Genomic DNA, 20,292 nt, shown 5'->3' with positions numbered 1-20,292 from the left:
AAAGTATTCGTAATGTTTATTTTGTTCTGTATCAAAAGAGCAACATACTTAGAATCCATAAGCCGATTGCTTTTGCTCTGCTACTTTAATTGTCTTTTTATCTTTCTTTTGATTAAATTCTTTATTATACGATTCAAAATCAGCTAATATGCAATAGGGTATTTTCATTTGTTTAGCTATATTTTAAATTCAATTTTTGATCCGAGTTTGGGCATAATGATGTCAGAATCTTCACAATTTTCATTTTTTTTTTATGTTGTCCAAATTTTTCTTGTTCATTAAAGTGTCTTTCACAGAATGAACACAGACAAATTGTATGCCCATTTTTAGGTATTTCAGATACAAGTAATCTACTTACACAAACACTTGGACGGTTAGACAAAAAGACAAGTTCGAGCCAATTTTCCCAAATCAAATGAAAATGAGAGTGAAAACTGAGAAATGATCCATATATTACCATAAAGGCAAATATATACTAAAGAAACTGACCTGTTTCTCTGGATACTTGAATTGTATATGCTTATCTTAGTTTTGACAAAATTTTTGCATAGATTAAATTTCAGCTGGGGGAAAGGCAAATTGAGGTTGGAGGAGGTGGGGGGCAAACTTGGGTCTGGAGGGGGCAGTTGCCCCCCCTGCTCCATAGTAAATTACGCCTCTGCAAATATGACATACAATTTCCTACATGAACAAAGAATGATTGGTTTATATATGATATCAGCTACTACTATTCCTACTAATAACTCGCTACAACACCAATTCACCTGAGGCCAGCACCAAGCCTACTCTATCACAATCTGTTTGAAGTCTCCCTCCCAAGAAGTTCCCATTTCCCTTAAATATTTCCTTACAACATCCTCCCACCACGTTTGGGCACAACCTAGTTTTCCATTAGCCCGGACGGTTGGATGACAAGGACTATCTTTGGCAATCTTTCAAAGCAGGATTGAATAGTAATTTTTAAAAAGCTTACTGTTTGAGATACAGTCAGTCAGTCGAGTACCAATAACGATCCATAGGCGATTTCTATGGAAAACATCTAGCAAATCCTCCTCCGTCTTTTGGAGTGCAGACACTTTAGAGCCATACTTGACCACTATCATCATTATAATATTCCATATTTATAACTTCCAATATTCCACTCTTGGTTCACAGACTTAGCTTCTGATTCTTCCAAAATTTTCCCCCATGTAAGAAAAACCATCATTGATCTTGATTATTCTTTATATCTTCACTGCACCCACCATCTTTACTAACAACACTACCTAGGTGAGCGAAGCTGTCTTGTCACTTGATCAACCTTGTTGTTGCCCACCATAACCATTTCACCTTCACTTATTCCTAGTCTTGACAATTCAGTCATCTTAATATTAAATTTCAATCCTATTCTTAGACCCCGAACTCTCTAAACCGCTAAAAATTCATTCATTTTGCAAAAATTTCAACTGAAGATAGAAATTAATACAAATGGAATAATGGAGCTTAAAACAAACAGAAATGAGAAAGTTCAAGGCATGACAATCCAAAATATTAGTTCTAATACCAAAGCTCCTATAAACATTACATGCTAAAACCACCTAACTTGAAAAAAATGAACAAAATCATTAGAAAAAAATATACATTTTGTCTTAAAACAAAGTAAATATTGATTTTGAAACTTGAATGATCATACATAGGTTTATGTATGACAACAATCTTAAGACAATCGGAAATTAACACAAAAGAAACAATAGAGCCTAAAAACAAACAGAAATGAATAGAACACAAAATCAGGCTACCTTTAGCTCATTATGATCCAATAAATCTGAGCTTTTATCTTGAAGAAAAACAGTTCTAGCTTCTTCATACAGCTTTTGTTGAAATGAATTACTTGTATTTCCAGACAGAATGGAATGAACTGGGTAGTAAAATTTTCTTATCACTTTGTTTAGATTCTGTTCTTTGCCTTCTTCTGTCTTGTCCATTGTCCTAAGACCAAAAATTGACAAGAGATAAATGCATGCTACAGAGAAGCATATTGTCTATAATTAATTACTTGTTATTAGATTCATCCTAATTAGCTCATATCCACATAATCAATCACTTAGCACTGCCTAAGCAAAGAGCAATATGGCTTTAATGTATCACTATTTTTTCACCAGGCCACTTCGCATGGAAAGAGCTGGAGTAGGGGGCTCATTAAATTTAAAATTGGAAGTTCTATTGCCCTTTTTAAGAGCCAAAAATGATTGGAGGGCATCCAGCCTCCTTGCTCTTTTTAGCTGCCCTGGCTCCCAAAGACGCCAGATCAAAACATTATTAACAGCTCTTTTGTTCAAAATAGTCAAAAGGTCCAATAACTATGCCCCCACAGTCCCTAGGCCAAGGGCAGTAAATTATGCAAGTTGCCCAATGTTTACATATACGATTTGTTATTGCTAGGGGGCAATTTTTTAGCCTGGATCTCGAAAATAACAAAGGATATTAAGGTGAAACTTTTACATAATGTTGAGGGAGGTGTTTAACTAAATGTAAACACACTATGTGTATGCAGGTTGTTGAAAGGGCATATTAGCAATATCCCAGGAATATTTAATAGCACAAAGCTGAAACTTTCAGGGTTGCTACTATAACTACTACTACTACTATTGAACAAAATCAAAAGGCACTAAGGAACATCTAAGAATATTATGTTGCAACTTTCAGGGTATATTGAACTAAATCAAAATAAACAATGCACATCCAGGTTGTCAAAAATGTGAAACTGCAATATGCCTGGAATGGCTAAGGGTATTAAGATGAAACTTCTAATGAGTGTTGAGGGAGATGCTGAACGAAATTGAAACATACTATGTACATGAAGGTTGTCAAAAAAGCGTATCAGCAATATCTCAGGAATGGCTACATTTACTGCTGCTGTTATAGCTACCAGCACTATTAGGCTATTACCTTAAATTGTAGTTTGGAGCAAATCTAAGGATTTTTCACCCTTGTAATGTTCCATGATGACTACTGTGGGTTGTTTAATGCAGCAAGTAAAATATTTATTACCCGTATTTTTCACCTAAAACAAAACGGAGTACAATAAAAAAAAATGAAAGAAAAAAAGAGAGAAGAAAAACGGAGAGAAATTTAAAACACAACATGGAAAAACACATAATCAAGAACTGTAGAAATGTTTAAGCCAGGGGTGGTTCCATTTTGCCTGGAAATTAGAAATCAACCGGTTTACCGCGATACTGGGGTCTGCAATCCTGTGTTCATCAATCATATAAGTATATCTCGTCCACAAGGAGCTTCGCAGCAGGAACTTCGCGAACCTAAAATAAAGGGACCGGAACTTGCGTTTTTTGGTGTCAGTTAATAAATTCCAAAATGGCGCGATATATAGAATATGCGGCAGTGCGACAGCGTTATACATATTCGCGAGATACTTTCGGCATAAGAGGAGTCTGTTGGCGACGATAGACCCATACGCGGTACGGAGTTTTTTCTCGACGTGTTTGACGAGCAGTAGACGAGTTATGTTAAGGTTACGGCCTATGGGTAAACCCAGATACACGACGTGAGATGAAACGGTAATTGGCTCGCTACCGAGCAGGAGGCGTTCAGGCTGAGAAGGACTATAGTTGAAAAAAAGAACTGCAGATTTAGAAGTATTGAAAGCCCGGCCAATTTTTCGGTATTCATCACGCAGGATCGAGAAATTCGATTGCAGATCCCTAATAGACCGACTTAGATTTAATAGATCATCCGCGTATGTAAGTAGCGACACATTTATATTCTTGGAGATACATGAAACATTTACACATGCCTGGGCATTTAAAACACTGTTATTGTACAAACTTGGGGATAATAATGAACCCTGGCGGACACCCTTCTTTACTGGAAAAACCACTGATGTGATACGGTTACCTATTTTTATACGCACTTTTAAGCGGCAATACATATCGTACAGTACGCTAGTGACACGGAGGTTTACACCTTGATGGTAAGCGGCTAAAAGGCCCTGAGCGTGAATCGACAAATCAAACGCTCTACTCACATCAAAAGCAACAATCACTATAAGGTCACCAGATTCGTGAGAATCTGCTAGAATAGCGGCAAGACTGAAGAGAGCGTGAGCACAACCCAGACCCAGTCAGAAACCGAACTGGTGGTCAGGCATTCGGCACAAATATTGAATTCCTTTTGAGACTAAGATCTCTAGAACTTTACAGAGCATTGGAGCAACAGTGATTGGCCTGTACGAAGAGCATTCGTCTGTTGGCTTCCCTTTTTTAAGGATGGGTGAGAGCAAACCGACACAAAAAGAGTCAGGCACTATACCAGTGGTGAAAATAACCTGGAATAGCAGCGTCCGATATTCAATATGCATAGTAGTACCGTGTAACAGATTTAGCGCGCACAGTTCGTCTACACCACGGGAATGTTTCTTCTTCAGCTTTAAAATAGCTTCATGTACGCTTCCGTAAGTCACGACAAAATCAGGGACACCCTGGCTGGATAATACCGATTCTAGCCGGTTTGCGAAGGGATTAAACGTATTTGGGTCGGGGGCACTGAATTCGTTCGAAAAGTACGATTCCCAATCTTTTTTTCTAATCGAATCATGGGGTTTTCCGCGACCGGTTCGCTCAACCGGACTTTCCAGATTAGTTTTGGGCCACTTACGATTCTGGAGGAGTAATCTTCTTTTAATTTGGTACAATGAGCTTCCAGTTACTTGTCAAATTTTCATTTTGTCCATAAACGGACAGAGTTAACAGGACCGGATTTGGGCCTATTACAATCTTGCTAGATTCTAAACCAAAACTTAGCATCGTTGCAACACTTAACTAGGGCCGGATTTTACCAGAATTTGTGAATTTCTGTTTTCATTTTAACCTTCCTAGTAGAAACTGCTTTTTTCAGCTAAGAGAAGCGAGTGAGTAATCTCGGCACAAAGATCCGCGGGATCAAAATTCGAATTCACTTGGAGTAAATGGAAGGAGATTCGTATCTTTACAAGAAGTGAGTTCAGCACCTGATGATACAAAGTAGTAGCGTCTTTTAGAACAGTTACACTTCCGTTAATATTCTTAGAGCAGGCCGTATGGTCAATGTTTGAAACGGACCCAGAAATTGAACAAAGGAGTAACCACTGTCTTTTGGGAGGATGATAAGTTTGTCATCAAAGATACCATTTAGAAACTGACTACGGGCACAGGTGCTGTCAAGCAAGTTGCAGTTGAAGTCCCTCTGGGACTTCTCTCTGGGTCTTCAAATCTCTCTGGGTCACAGACTTCAGGTACTTCGCTAGTTCGCGAACTGCGCTCAGAAACTTTCGCTCCGATTTGTCATCATGGTAGTTTGTAGGAAGATATACGTTGAAGAATGCGATACTGTCGGAAGATATAGCCAAGAAGTAATCATGCGTAAATAACACCTTACTTTCAATATACGGGTGGCAAATAATTGCCAAGCCACCAGAGGGGCGTCCGAAAGACCGAATTTTTGAGGGCTCTAAGTAAAAAGTGAGTTCGTGCAAGAACTTTAGGAGAGAAATATTGTGAGGAGAGAGCATATGTTCTTGTATACACATAATGTCAGAGCCTGCACAATATTTTTGAATTATGGCAAGTTTGTTAGGGACTCCTCAATTCATGTTCCATGACGTAATTTTGACACAGGCTTGGCTATTAGACATTAGGCCGCTTCAGCTCACTGACGATTTTTATTATTGTGGGGCAACTGAAGGAATGGCAAGTGTGGCGTTTTGATTTGCAGAGGGCGCATGCTATAGGGTTTCCACAGTACTGTTTGGGGCTACAGCCATGACCTCCTTCTCCGCATCGAGAGCAAATTTGCTGGCTAGAGCAGGTAGCAGAAATATGACCAAAATTCTGGCAGTTAAAACAGCGCTTTGGGAGAAAGATAAATTCCTCAATGGGGTGCCACTCCAAGTCAATTTTAGGAGGGTTTTTCATGGCATGGTTCAGATACTGGCATATGAGAAAAATAATTGAAGGATCTGGTTTTGCCACATTGATCAGCTTTTTCACAATTCTGTACAATTCTCTTAAGCGCGTCACCATTAATATAAGCTGGGACAAAGTTGATCATACCGATGAAAGTGGGAGTTTTAACGCTTGCCAGTGTTTCAGGTGATTTTTGTTAATAGATGTTGCTAGTACTGCTGCTTTAGATTTGTTCTTAGTTACGAGGCGCCATTCGTACTTCCCTTGGTGGAGTTAAAAATCGTCATCATTCAAAGCATCACCACAAATATTTGACAGGAAGTTTTTCCTTTGTTCTGCGGTAACAACGGTAGGAGGAGGCTTTTTCAAGACTACTGAGTAAGACGGAGGAGAAGGAGTAGACTCATTAGCTTGAGCAGCAACAGGGTTGCCTTCAGGCCACGGCAATGGTTTCTGGTTCAAACGGTCAAGAAGGCCATTGAACTTGCGATTCATCTTGTTGACAGTGGACACTACACAAGCAGCGACCTCTTCATTGCAGGCTGGAACTTCTTGGGGCTCAAAAATAACGAACTCAGGAAGCTGTCTCTTTTCTTTGGCACAGCGAGCGAACGTCTTCGCAATGTCCATCAAGTTATCCTTGTCCGTTACGTGTTTTATTACACGTTCCCCTAATTCCGACTTGCGATAGATAATCTCTTTTGCTTCTAAAATCGCTTCACAGCTGAAAAACTCGAGTCCTCGCCTAGTAAAAACATTTTTCTCTCGCCACCTCTATCGCAGCGTGATTGCCTTTAAATATCGGAATTCCCAATTATATTCACTACTTGATGGCTAAATGAAGTGTCTAATTTCTTGCTAAAAACTAGTCAGACAGGTTTCGTAGATGCTGACACCTTGATAAACCGTCACACAAGTTTTAATTAAAACTGGTATTTTGCCAAATACTCCAAGATCTAGCAAGTGGGATTAAAATTCATACCTCAGGCAATCAGGTATGTGAAAATGAAAAATAATCCGATTAGTTTAGATGTTGACACCATGAAAGCTAGTTCAGTACTCAACTATCTACAATACCGCAGTTGCTTGCTACATTTGGGTTGAGGACTTGACAGCTTCCCAGTTTACAATAACTCTTCTAGTAGCCATTCTTTATCAAAATTTTGCCTTTATGCACCCATCAACTCAGCAGCCACTGTATCTTTTAAAGAGTTGATTCCACAAGTTTGTTGCTTGCTGGCTGAAGAAAAGGTTTCTTTCTTGGATTGAGGTGCGTTTCTTGAAGGTTTTCTTGGAATGCTTTCTAGTCACCAAACGTTCCAGGGGGCCAAAGAAACCAGGATGAATATTTTTGGAAATAATTTTGTGGGCCATAATCATGTCGCCACGTTTCCTTTGGTATGTGAGAGTAGGAAGCTTCAAATGACATAAACAATCTTTGTACAGCATTTGTTTGAGGCCTTTGACCATTTTGGTTGCTCTTTGTTGTACTCTTTCTAGTATTTCTTTGTCCTTCTTTTAAGTAGAGTGACACCAGGGACATTCAAACCTCTAGACGCAAGCGAACTAGTGCCTTGTAGAGCTTCATAAATACTTTTGGGCGTCTGCTGCATATAGTCCTTTTGATCATTCCAAGAGATTGGGGGGACGACAACGATGCAGATTTTGCATGGGTGCTAAAATTAAGTTGACAATCAACAATAACTTCAAGATCTCTTTCTTCAAAAACTGCAGAGAGGGGGTTACTTTGGAGATAGTACTGCCGATGGATATTGTGATTGTCAAAGTGGATTACATCGCATTTATCAGCACTGAAAGAGAGGAGCCATGTATCAGCCCAAGTCCCAAGAATGTCAAAGTTCTTTTGGACAGATTGCAGCTAGAGAAAAGGAACTAGCTCTGAAAGAAAACTCAGTATCCACTGGATGATATCATCACCGAGGAATTCATGAAAAACTCTGTCAAATACATTGAGAGGTCCAGGAGCACTATGTTGACAGGAAAATCTTTATCGAATAATGATATGACATACTCATATGTCTTTAATAGATTAGTATCAATGGATCTTACATATCTGGAGCTTTGTTGAGTGGAAGTGAGTATGTTACAAGCTTCAAAGTGCTGGATTAGAGCTCTATGGACAAATCTCTTAAGCTCCTATATAACTGCAGAAATGATGCTGATGAGACAGTAATTTTCTGCATGATCTTTGGGGCCTTTTTTATTGGTGTTAAATAGGATGTTTTCCAATTTGACAGTAGTTCTCCATTTTATAGGACAGCTGGAAGAGTCTGCACAGGGGAGAATTTAGAACATTTAAGCACTAATTGAGAAGCCTTGGGTGTATCCCACTTGTCCTTTGGATAAGTTAACGCCAAGTTTATTGAGGCTAGTTAAGACCATATCTTCAGTGATGAGTTGGTTATACCATTACATTTAAGGTCAGGAATGGTGTGCTGGTTAATATTTTTAGGAGAAACATGTCTCCAGAAGGTTTTTGGGTTTGCCTTGATATCTGTGGCAAGCTTCTCATATTGTTCAGACTTCAGTTTCTTAATTGTGTGAGAGGCAAGGTTCTGAACCTACACACACCTCTGCCAATTTTCCTGTGTTTTCTTTTTTTTTGTGTCTTTTCAAGGCTCTGGCTTTTTAATTGATTGTTCTCTTTGCATCCTTTGTGTAGAATGAAAGTGTTTTCAGCTATTTTGGTAAATAATATGGGAGTGCTTCTTCTCAGTTGATCATACTTCCTTAACATTTGTCCATGATGTGTTACTATCGGATCAATTTACAGAGTGTAGTTTCTTCTGTACTGTTTCATAGTCAATAAGATCTTGAGGACAAAGATTTGATTGCAGATAACTATCCAATGATAACATAGAAAGGATGACTGAGTGGCTGCTGTTGCCAACTGGAGGAAGAAATTCATGTCTGATAAGGGAATAAGGATTGCTTGAGATTACATGATCCAACAAGGAAGGACTCTGGTCACCATGAACACTTGTTGGCTTATCAATCACTTGACAAAGGCAGTTATCACATAGACAAGACAGAAATGGCAAATCTCCATTACTAGATGCTGCATGACCAAGACCATCAACCCACTCAATTTAGGGGATGTTGAAATCACCAATAATTATCAAATCAGATACAAAAAATAATGATACTGAATATGTCATTTCATTAATGATTGCTTGGAAAAATATTTCACATTCATCATGACTGGGTGCACTATGGCTTCTATATACACACTCACTATGGATTTTTTTTCTTGAAAGTTTATATCAAGCCATAGACTTTCCACCCAGGATACATTGAAAAAAAGGATGGTTAATGAGACTAACATGGTAGCCTTCTCTGATGTAGATACTGGCTCCTCTTCTATAGTTCAGCTGCCCTATGAAATCCAGATATCTGCAACAAACCTTCAGCAACAGGAATTGAAGTAAGTTTTGACAGAATCTCCACTAATGCAGCAATATCTGCTTCTTCTACTTTTAAGAGCACTTGGGTATCCAGAAGCTTGTGTGCAAGAGAATCAACGTTGCTAGAGATGACATGTAGGATATTACTGTTCCAAGACTTTCATTATCTGTAGTCCAATGGCAGAGGTCCCATAGCTGTGATTGCATTTGAGACAGGTGGAATAGAGGCAAATTCAGAAAGCACACTAACAAACCTTGAGTTACTCAAACTATCACATGTCAAGAAGAGTTCACTTAATTCATTTTCAGTAAATGATACACTAGGATTAACATGTAAAGTTCTACAAAATCAAGAAGATAACTGCAAGAAATCAGGGCTATTTACAGAAGTTGAGAGACAAACTGTTATATCTCACTGGAGTCAGATTAAATGTTATATTTCACTGAAGTTAGTTTGTTTGCCTTTTTAATCAGCTTACACATACTTCTATAACTGTTATATCTCTGTTGTAGCTGGGTTTAAGGCTGGCTTTGAAGCTTTTTAACCACAATCAGCAGCCACGTTTTTGTCACAATTTGGCCTTTGAAAATGATGAGATCTGATACATTGGAGCAGGTTTGCCTTTTTAGTGTAACTATGTGAGTTTTATGTTTATCATGCTTGGCCTTTGATGTGTCACCATAAAACTGAATATCTTTGCAGAGTTCACAACAGTTGATGATTGTCCTTTTGATATCTACACTTGGGACAGAGAAGAGGATAGGTGACAGGCATGCATTACAGACTCTGAGCAGTGGGATAATGCATTACAGACTTTGAGCAGTGGGACAATGCTCAAGTTACCATGGTTGGGAGACATTGCTATCTTTGGGTCTGGTCTGTCCAGGTTTTTAGTCAATGAGCACTTTGAACTGAAGAACCTTTTCCTTATTTTGTTGCTCAGTTCTACCAAGCATTTAGTGCATGTTGTCTTGAAAGCTGTTGCAGCTGATAACAAAATCTTTTTGTTGATAAACAGGACCTCTACACAACTGCCACAATCTACTTCTTTCATATCTTGGAAATGCTGAGGGTCCCTGAGCTGTATGAGAGATACTTCTGTTTTCTCCATCTACAATGGCTTCAAAAAATGACTTACAATTGCTTTGTACAGCTCACTAACACAAGTAGAGAATGTGAATTTGTGTCTCCTCCAACTGGAATTTTCTATTAAGACAGATTTAAAAAAAAACAAAAAGATATTTCACAATCACTTATTTTTATTATCCTCAGTACATTCAGTCAGGAATTAAGCCAAACAGGCTTACTTCTGTCAAACCTTAGTAAGAAAAATAAAGATACCACCTACAGCCTACACTAATTTTTACAATTGATGCATATGGCTATTCAGGTTCAATTTTACAATGTAACTAATTGCTTACAAAAAACTGAAACAATGGAGTTAATATAACCTAAATAACATAGGTCATGTTCTAAGGTGGCACTTCAACTGAAAATTGCAAGAGAATTTGTCTTGGGATGAATTTTCATGAGGGGGGGGGGTCACTAAGTCTCAATTTGTGGAAAGCATATGCCTAATGCTGGATATATCTATTATCTATGCCAAATGCTGAATACTGGGACCTAATAAAATATTGATGATTTGAGCGAAGCTCAGAAACCAACCAATCATAATTAATCTGTAGTGAGGTAGGTCAGGGTTAGGGTACTAACAGCTAGTCAGCATTTGGCATAGGGTATCCAGCTGTATGCATAGGCTATGTCAAATGCTAGATATACCCAGACTTTGGCATAGGGTATCCAAAAATCAGGGGTTTGTGGTTGACTAGAGTATTTCCAAAAAATAGTTTGATTAGTGCTATTTAAAAAATGAAAAATCAAGTGCAACAATGTTCTTTTATTACCATATAAGCATAATTTCTTCAGTGTATTTTACAGACCATAATAGGCTTTCAGAGTTGATGGATTCTATAATTTTAGTCAACCCTTTGATATTTTTGTTTTATAACAGTGTACTCCCCAATACCAAAAAGAGAGGATGTCCACCCTTTAACAAATGGACAAAAAAAGCACATCAGCTTATATAACAAGACCTAAGAGCTCATATGGCACTTGTGACAAGGCGAGAAGAGCTAAGAGCCAAGAGATCATATGGTATGAGCTCTAACAAAATTCTATGAATCAATAGATTGATTTAAAAAGGAAAATAAGAGGCTTAATGCCCGTCAGGATTTAAAATAAGAGCTATGAGTCATATGTCTATCTAAATATAAAAATTCATTAAGATTCCCTTTAGCCCCCCACATGGTCAAATCTGGGAAAACGACTTTAACAAGTCAAATTGTGCAGCTCCCTGACACGCCTACCAATTTTCATTGTCCTAGCACGTCCAGAAGCACCAAACTCGCCAAATCACTGAACCCCTCCCCCCAACTCCTCCAAAGAGAGTATATCCAGTACGATTCTGTCAATCACGTACCAAGGACATTTGTTTATTCTATCCACTAAGCTTCATCCCAATTAAACCACTCCAAGTTTTTTTTCCAAGATTTCCCCCTCCAACTCCCCCCCAATGTCAAAAGATCTGGTCGGGATTTGAAATAAGAGCTCTGAGACATGAATTCCTTCTAAAAATCAAATTTCATTAAAATCCGATCATCTATTTGTAAGATAAAAATACCCCAATTTTCACATTTTCCAAGAATTCCGGTTTTCTCCTCCTACTCCCCCCAATGTCACAGGATCTGGTCAGAATTTAAAATTAGAACTTTAAAGCACAAGATCCTTCTAAATATCAAATTTCATTAAGATCTGGACACCCTTTTGTAAGTTACAAATACCTCAATTTTCAAAATTACCCCCCCTCCCAATTCCACCAAAAAGAGCACATCCAGTCCAGTTATGTCAGTCACTTATCTTAGACAGGTTTCTATTCTTCCCATCCAGTTTCATCCTGATCTCACCACTTTGAGTATTTTCTAAGATTTCTGGTCCCCCTCCAACTGCCCCCCCCCCAATTACACTTGATCCAGTTGAGATTTAAAATAAGAGATCTGAGTTACGAGGTCCTTCTAAATATGAAGTTTCATGAAGATCTGATCACTCCTTTGTAAGTTAAAAATATATAATTTTTTCTTATTTTTCAGAAATACCCCCCCCCCCCAATAGAGTAGATCCGTTGCAATTATGTAAATCACGTATGTAAGACATCTGCTTATTTTTCCCACCAAGTTTCATCCCAGTCCCTCTAATCTAAGCATTTTCCATGATTTTAGGTTCCCCGACCCCAAACTTCCCCCAATGTCACCAGATCCGGTCAGGATTTAAAATAAGAGCTTTGAGACACGGTATCCTTCTAAATATCAAATTTCATTGAGATCCAATCACCTGTTTGTAAGTTAAAAATACCTCATTTTTTCTAATTTTTCAGAATTAACCCCTCCCCCAACTACCCCAAAGAGAGCAGATCCGTTCCGGTTATGTCAATCATGTATCTAAGACTTGTGCTTATTTTTCCCACCAATTTTCATTCCAATCCCTCCACTCTAAGTGTTTTCCAAGTTTTAGGTTTCCCCCTCCCAACTCCCCCCAATGTCACCAGATCCAGTTGGGATTTAAAATAAGAGCTCTGAGACATGATATCCTTCTAAATATCAAATTTCATTGAGATCCAATCACCTGTTTGTAAGTTAAAAATACCTCATTTTTTCTATTTTTTCAGATATACCCCCCCCCCAACTAACCCAAAGAGAGCGGATCCGTTCTGTTTATGTCAATCATGTATCTAGAACTTGTGTTTATTTTTCCCACCAAGTTTCATCCCAATCCCTCCACTCTAAGTGTTTTCCAAGTTTAAGGTTTCCCCCTCCCAAATCCCCCTAATGTCACCAGATCTGGTCGAGATTTAAAATAAGAGCTCTAATACATGATATCCTTCTAAAGATCAATTTCATTGAGATCCAATCACCCATTTGTAAGTTAAAAATGCCTCATTTTTTCTAATTTTTCAGAATTAACCCCTCCCCCAACTACCCCAAAGAGAGCAGATCTGTTCTGGTTATGTCAATCGTGTATCTAAGACTTGTGCTTATTTTTCCCACCAAGTTTCATTCCAATCCCTCCACTCTAAGTGTTTTCCAAGTTTTAGGTTTCCCCCTCCCAACTCCCCCCAATGTCACCAGATCCAGTTGGGATTTGAAATAAGAGCTCTGAGACATGATATCCTTCTAAATATCAAATTTCAATCACCTGTTTGTAAGTTAAAAATACCTCATTTTTTTCTAATTTTTCAGAAGTACCCCCCCCCCCCCAACTACCCCAAAGAGAGCGGATCTGTTCTGTTTATGTCAATCATGTATTTAGGACTTGTGTTTATTTTTCCCACCAAGTTTCATCCCAATCCCTCCACTCTAAGTGTTTTCCAAGTTTTAGGTTTCCCCCACCCAATGTCACTAGATCTGGTTGGGATTTAAAATAAGATCTCTAAGACATGATATCCTTCTAAAGATCAATTTCATTGAGATCCGATCACCTATTCGTAAGTTAAAAATGCCTCATTTTTTCTAATTTTTCAGAATTACCCCCCCCCCCCCCAACTACCCCAAAGAGAGCAGATCCGTTCCGATTGTGTCAATCATGTATCTGGGACTTGTGCTTATTTTTCCCATCAAGTTTCATCCTGATCCCTCCACTCTAAGTGTTTTCCAAGACTTTAGGTGTCCCCCTCCAACTTCCCCCAATGTCATCAGATCCAGTCAGGATTTAAAATAAGACCTCTGAGACACAATATCATTCCAAACATGAAATTTCATTAAGATCCCATTGCCCACTCATAAGTTAAAAATACTTCATTTTTTCTGAATTAGCTGCCCCCCCCCCACTCCCCCCCCCAGATGTTCAAATTGGGAAAACGACTATTTCTAATTTAATCTGGTCTGGTCCCTGATATGCTTCCCAAATTTCATTGTCCTAGCTTACCTGGAAGTGCCTAAAGTAGCAAAACCAGGACCAACAGACAGACAGACTGACAGACCAACAGAATTAGCAATTGCTATATGTTACTTTTTTAATACCAAGTGCCATAAAAAGGTACTATCCAATCTCCTTATAGATACAAATATTTTTGCCATCTAGTTGGATAATTTGGTCAACCCCTATAGCAATAATGAAATTTGTCAACTAGCTGACAAGAAAACTTGCCCCAAAAAACTATTCCTTTTCCAAATAGTTCACAGGTAATTTCTTTCTCTCAAAACTTTGCCCCAGAAACATTTTCTTTTCCAACTAGCTGGAAAAAGTGACTGCATCTAGTTGGCAAATAACATTGCCCAAGAAACTCTTCTATAAACCATCTAGTTGGCAAGTAACTTTTCCACAGAAATTTTTTATTAACCAACTATCTTCAGCAAAAATCTAAATCAAAGTTATAGGTAGCCAATAATCTATCTTAATAGGCTAGATTGGCAGTTTGTCTCAATTTTAGAAGACACATGCATAAAGTAGGATGGAGTTAGCCTATATCTGAGTAGGCCTTTGACAAATGGGAATAAATAGCATAAAGGCTTATATAAACTAGATGACAAGTAATTTCTCCTTAGCAGCACTTTCTTTCCAACTAGCTAAAAACAAACATTGCTTCAGAAACTCTTCAGTTGCTGGGGCAAAGTTTTTCATCAACTAGTTGGTTGACAAAAAATTTTTTGGTAAAAAGTTACTTGCAACTACAGGTTAACAGAAATGTTTCTGGCTCAATGTTTATTTCTGGCTTCTTGGAAAGAAAGTGTTGCTGGGGAGAAATTACTTGTTAACTAGTTGAAAAAGGAATAGTTTCCTGGGGCAAATTTTCTTGTCAACTAGTTGACAATTTTGATTATTGCTATCAGGATTGACCAAATTTTCCAACTAGATGGCAAAAATTGTTGTATTTATCAGGTGAATGGATAGTACCTTTTTATATAAGCCCATATGCTATTTTTTCTCCATTTGCCAAAGGGTGGTATCCTATAGGAAGGTTAATATATCTTCTATAATCACACCCAGTGCAGAAATAAAAACATAACTCTTCAGCTTAGTGAACATAAAAGGGTCAAGGTTTTATACTGCACTCAACAAGTTCACAGGCAGAAATAATAAATTAGCCAAATCTTGCTTCAGCCCAAGTTGAATATAAGTCATATTTGAGACTTAGAGTGCAAATGAATACCTCAGATGAACTAGAACTGACACCTAGTTTTGACCCTGAGTTTCCCTGAATAAAAATACTGATTTCCCTAGCCTAGGTACTGTTTCTACTGCTATGTTAAGTATATGGTATGGCCCCTTCCACAAAATCTCCACCAAAATGTTATGTCATTACTGATTGAACTTACAGGATATGATCCAACCTCAAAAATAGATAACAAAGTGGGGTTTCATAAGTGTTAGCAAGAAATTTCTTAATTGTCAAAAAACAAAATTTAAAGACGTAGGAATTACTTTGATTAAAGCAAAATGGGCCTATGTCAATGCTTTGTGCTTTGCATTTGATTTTTTTTAACATAGCCTATCCAGTCATACACAAACTCTCATTTTTAGATATTGCAGCATAACAATATTGAAGAAACACGATATTAAACTCATATTTATAATGTTAGGGCATCATGTCATGTTTCAAGGGAATCGTATCATCTAATAGCCTTGAAAGAAATTACAATTGAGATTCTCATTCCAACAAATTTTTCAAGGCAGCCCGTGGCTCCCACAATCTAGACCTTGAGGATTTGTGTATGACGAAGTATTTTGCTCATTTATATGGGGAAAATTTACTCTAGTGCCTCTTGGCATGAAGTCAGTGTATTTTGTTTTGTTGTATGCATACCCGTCGTCGTCGAATTAAGGTCCTTTCTGCTTCTTCTCGAGCCTCAGGACTTGTATGCATACCCTGCCCTGTCTGTTATAAGTTTTAAATTTCGGATCTTTTATGCCGCCACCTAGTTTCTAATCATTTACAGATGGCTGTACTACTTAAGGCTATATTATGACCGCAAGAGGCCAACAACAGGGACTTAAATAAATGTGTAAAACCAAAAATTAAAACTCTAGAAGAGAAAACAAAAAACTACAATTCTTCTACTCACTACGTCTTGACGTCCCGTCAAATCTTATTGTACCAAATTTTATAAAATATACCAGGAGATTTGTGATTGCACCAGAATGTACTTTTAGAGGTGAAATGTACCAAAATGGTGCAATTTTACCGCTATTGGCAACACTGCTTTACAGTTTTTGCTAGATATTTGGTCCTTCAAATTCCTGAGCATCCAAACAATTTTTCATTTTAGTTAAAATGTTTCCAACTTGAAATCTCAAAACTGGAGGCTTTTTTATCAGTTGTATTCTTGTATTGTACTGTACAGTTGTATTGTAGACCGAAAGACGCTTTGTAAACCTCTTCTGAAGCTGCTAGTTAAAGTCAGATATATTGAAAAAAAATCCAAGTAAAACTCTCATTCGAAATGACCAAGTGTGAAAGCACAAACTCATATAAGTGTGTAAATCATTTACTTCGAAAAAAATTCTTTACTCACGTCTCTGGCAAAACCTGAATGCTCAGAAAAATACCGAGAAAGGCATTACTCTGGTGGAAGGTGACATAAGTAAGTAAAGAGTAATAAGTAAAACATGAAAAAGTGAAAAATGTGATGTTTTAATTACCCTGATTCGCAATTCAAAGCAAAACAAAATCCAATGTTGGATCTGTTTCGAGTTTTATATTGATTCAATTCATTCAACAAATCAATCCAATAACCATAATATTAGGTTGTATCTCAGTGAACAAAAAAGTTATATAGCCTTCAAGATGGATAAAGGAGCAGAGGCAAATGTACTTCCATTGAAGGAATATGAGAGACTATACCCCTATCCAATTCTAAACAAAACCAATAGCATCCTGACAAGCTATAGCAATGGAAAGCTAAATGTAGACGGAGTGTGTGAAGCTGAAGTCCAGTACAAAGATAGAGCTGGACAAAAACATAAATTCTTCATGATTGATGCTTTAGAATTCCCAATCTTCAGTAGACAAACCAGTGTTGACGTAAGTCTTGTCAAATTTACATTTGAGATCCAATATATACAACAGACCCCTGATCTAATCAAAATCATGATAGACAATTGTGCAGATGTTTTAGAATGCAATTGGACAGCTTGAATGCAACAGAAAAGGCCGCATTATCCAGTTCTAACGTTCGAAAGATTCGTCCAAAGGTGTGCTGTCGCTAAAGTGTTCTCCAAACTTGATGCCACCAGAATATGGTCCATGATGCTTGACGATGAATGACCTGATCTGACGACTTTCAACACCATCTACGGTCGGTACAAACTCAAAAGGCGCCCCATTGGCCTCAACTCTGCTCAAGATCATTTCCGAAGAAAAATGGAGGAGACTTTTGAAGACCTTGATCTGGGGTTTATAATTGATGATATTGTCATATGCGGCGCTGATAAAATAAACACGATGAAAGACTTTAGGCAGCGCTTGATCGTGCTCGCAAGAAAACGTGGGGTTCCGTCAAGATAAATGTACATTTGGCACATACAGTATCCAATACTTTGGATATCGCATGAACCCAGAAGGAACAAAACCCGACCCTGAGAAAACTCGGACCATTTCCGAAATACTACCCCCGGAAAACAACGACCAACTGCAAAAACTTTTAGGTATGTTAGACTACCTGTCTTGGTTCATTCAAAGACATAGAGATTAAAGTAAAAGTGTCAAAGCACGGCTTAAATACAGTAGTATCAGTTAACGAAAACTTTGTCGCCTTTGGCTCACGTTCACTCAGTGAAACCGAGCAGCGATATTCACAGTTAGAGAAGGAACTTTTTGTAGTTGTTTTTGGATGCAGATATTTTTATCAGTACTTCTACAAATGAACTGTTATAGTGACAACAGACCACAAGCCGTTAGAAAGCATCCTGGTCAGGCTGATATGAAAAGCGCCACCATGACTTCAACGTATGGTGCGATCAATAAACTATATACTTTGAAATCTGAATATAGACCAGAATTTGAAACATCTTCAACTGACACACTGCCAAGGTTGCACACACGAGACGTGGACATCGAAAGTGAACAACAAGCAGAAGTTTTTGTCCACACAATTTTCGAAAACTTAATAATATCCGATGACAAGATGGAAGAAATCAGGCAAGCGACATCGAATGAATTCAGAAAATTGAGCCAAACTATACTGGATGGATGGCTCCTTTCTTGAAAACAATGTGACTCCAGCTTCCTGACTTTCTGGAACCACGGAAACAAACTAGTTATCATCCAAAGCATAATTCTGAAAGAGACTTGAGTTGTAATTCCCCAATCCATGCAGCCTGACACCTTTGTAAACTGCATGTATCGCATCTGGGTATAGCCTAAACCAAGCAGCGGGTTAGGAGTGCCATCTTCTGGCCTGGTATCACAAAAGACATCATTTCCCTCATATCCAGGTGTTACGCTTGCAGCACATATCGTGGCAATCAGCAACAAGAGCCGCTTTTATGCTCCGAAATTCCGAAGTTGCCTTGGGAATATGTGGCCGTTGACATCTTTGATTGGCAGAATCACCACTATCTCATCACATTTGACTACTATAGGTGATTCTTTGAGCTCGATAAACTAGAATCATTAATATCATCAGCCATAATTACTAAATTGAAAAGTCAGTTGAGTCACCATGGAATACCAAAAAGACTCACATTTGAAAATGCCCTTAATTTTGTGTCATCAGAATTCAACAATTTTACCAATCTGTGGGACATTGGGTGCGTTTGTTTACTTGTCCGATTACTAATCTGATTAATCCAAGCGTTTTTTGAGACACATATGACGTCAGAGGTTAGTCGGATTATCCCCTCAAACGCTCAGGATTACTTGTCCGTGGGCTGGCACTTTATAACCCCCAAATAAAAAGATTATTTGAGGATTGTGACGCCAGTCTCGTATATTTTTAAAATGGGACGACCATGTGCATGTGACTCCCCTCAAATGGGTTTTGTAGATAAGCTTTGTTTATAGTGGAGTAAATATGATTAATATTTCTAAGGAAGCCTATCAAGTCCCTTGGGAAGAGGGTGGGATTCAAGTTCTATTTGCAATTGAACTGTCTATTGAGTTTGAAAGTTCAGTTCAGAAATTTCAGATGGAATATACTGACAAGACTTATAAAATTATATGCAGAGAGCATACTAATACAGTTATATTGGAGATTACTTCAGATTTAGGAGTTTGTAAGTAGAATAATCTTGTCTGTGCATATAAAATATTAAGGTTTTCTAGAGAGCTAGGCCTAGCTTTCAAAGGCTAGTAGGCTAGGCTCTGATGCACAGAACAAAGGTTTTTATCAGTTAGAAAGGTGTGTTATTAGGAATAGAGCTTGGGAATGCACATTTCCTATTACCATTGTTTCTTATTTTACCCTAAATTTTCAATTTAAACAATCTCAATTTTAGATTAATTTTTTCCCTCTACTCATTACTTTTCCTAATCTTTCTCTAAGATAACAAAAAGTAGCTTTTCTAATAGTTTACACTATTTAAAATTTTATGATTAAATCACTAATGGGACAGCTAAGAAAGAGCCTAGACATAGACCTACATTTAGAATTAATTTCATCCTGAATCCTAATATAGACCTATCATTTGTTTTTATCAGAGAACTTAAACTGCTCCCCCCTAATCTGTATATATATATATATATATATATATATATATATATATATATATATATATATATATATATATATATATATATATATATATATATATATATATATATATATATATATATATATATATATATATATATATATATATATATATATATATATATATATACATATAATATAGTATCTATATATAATACCTAATACCTATAATATTATCTATAAAT

At 37.5% G+C, this 20,292-nt stretch overlaps 1 protein-coding gene across 5 annotated transcripts in view; it reads right to left on the bottom strand.

The window, feature by feature from the left end:
- Positions 1–16,325, bottom strand: part of LOC136026238 (serine/threonine-protein phosphatase 2A regulatory subunit B'' subunit gamma-like) — a 115,416-nt gene extending 99,091 nt beyond the window's left edge. For 2 of the 5 annotated variants that reach the window (XM_065702587.1, XM_065702588.1), the window contains exons 1-2: positions 16,222–16,315; positions 1,779–2,021 (exon numbers count right to left, since the gene is read on the bottom strand). In XM_065702587.1, coding sequence (XP_065558659.1) covers positions 1,779–2,021; positions 16,222–16,281 — 303 coding nt within the window. In that variant the 5' untranslated portion in view covers positions 16,282–16,315. Of the gene's footprint in view, positions 1–1,778; positions 2,022–16,169 lie in introns of all 5 variants that reach the window. The other 3 variants (XM_065702590.1, XM_065702589.1, XM_065702592.1) reach the window with 3 other exon arrangements.
- Between the last annotated feature and the right edge of the window lie 3,967 nt (positions 16,326–20,292).

Source organism: Artemia franciscana, chromosome 4 (assembly GCF_032884065.1).
Source record: "Artemia franciscana chromosome 4, ASM3288406v1, whole genome shotgun sequence".
In the NCBI taxonomy this organism is placed as follows: Eukaryota; Metazoa; Arthropoda; class Branchiopoda; order Anostraca; family Artemiidae; genus Artemia; species Artemia franciscana.
Note: the sequence above shows the minus strand (reverse complement) of the source record. Positions and strands in the feature narration are given on the sequence as shown.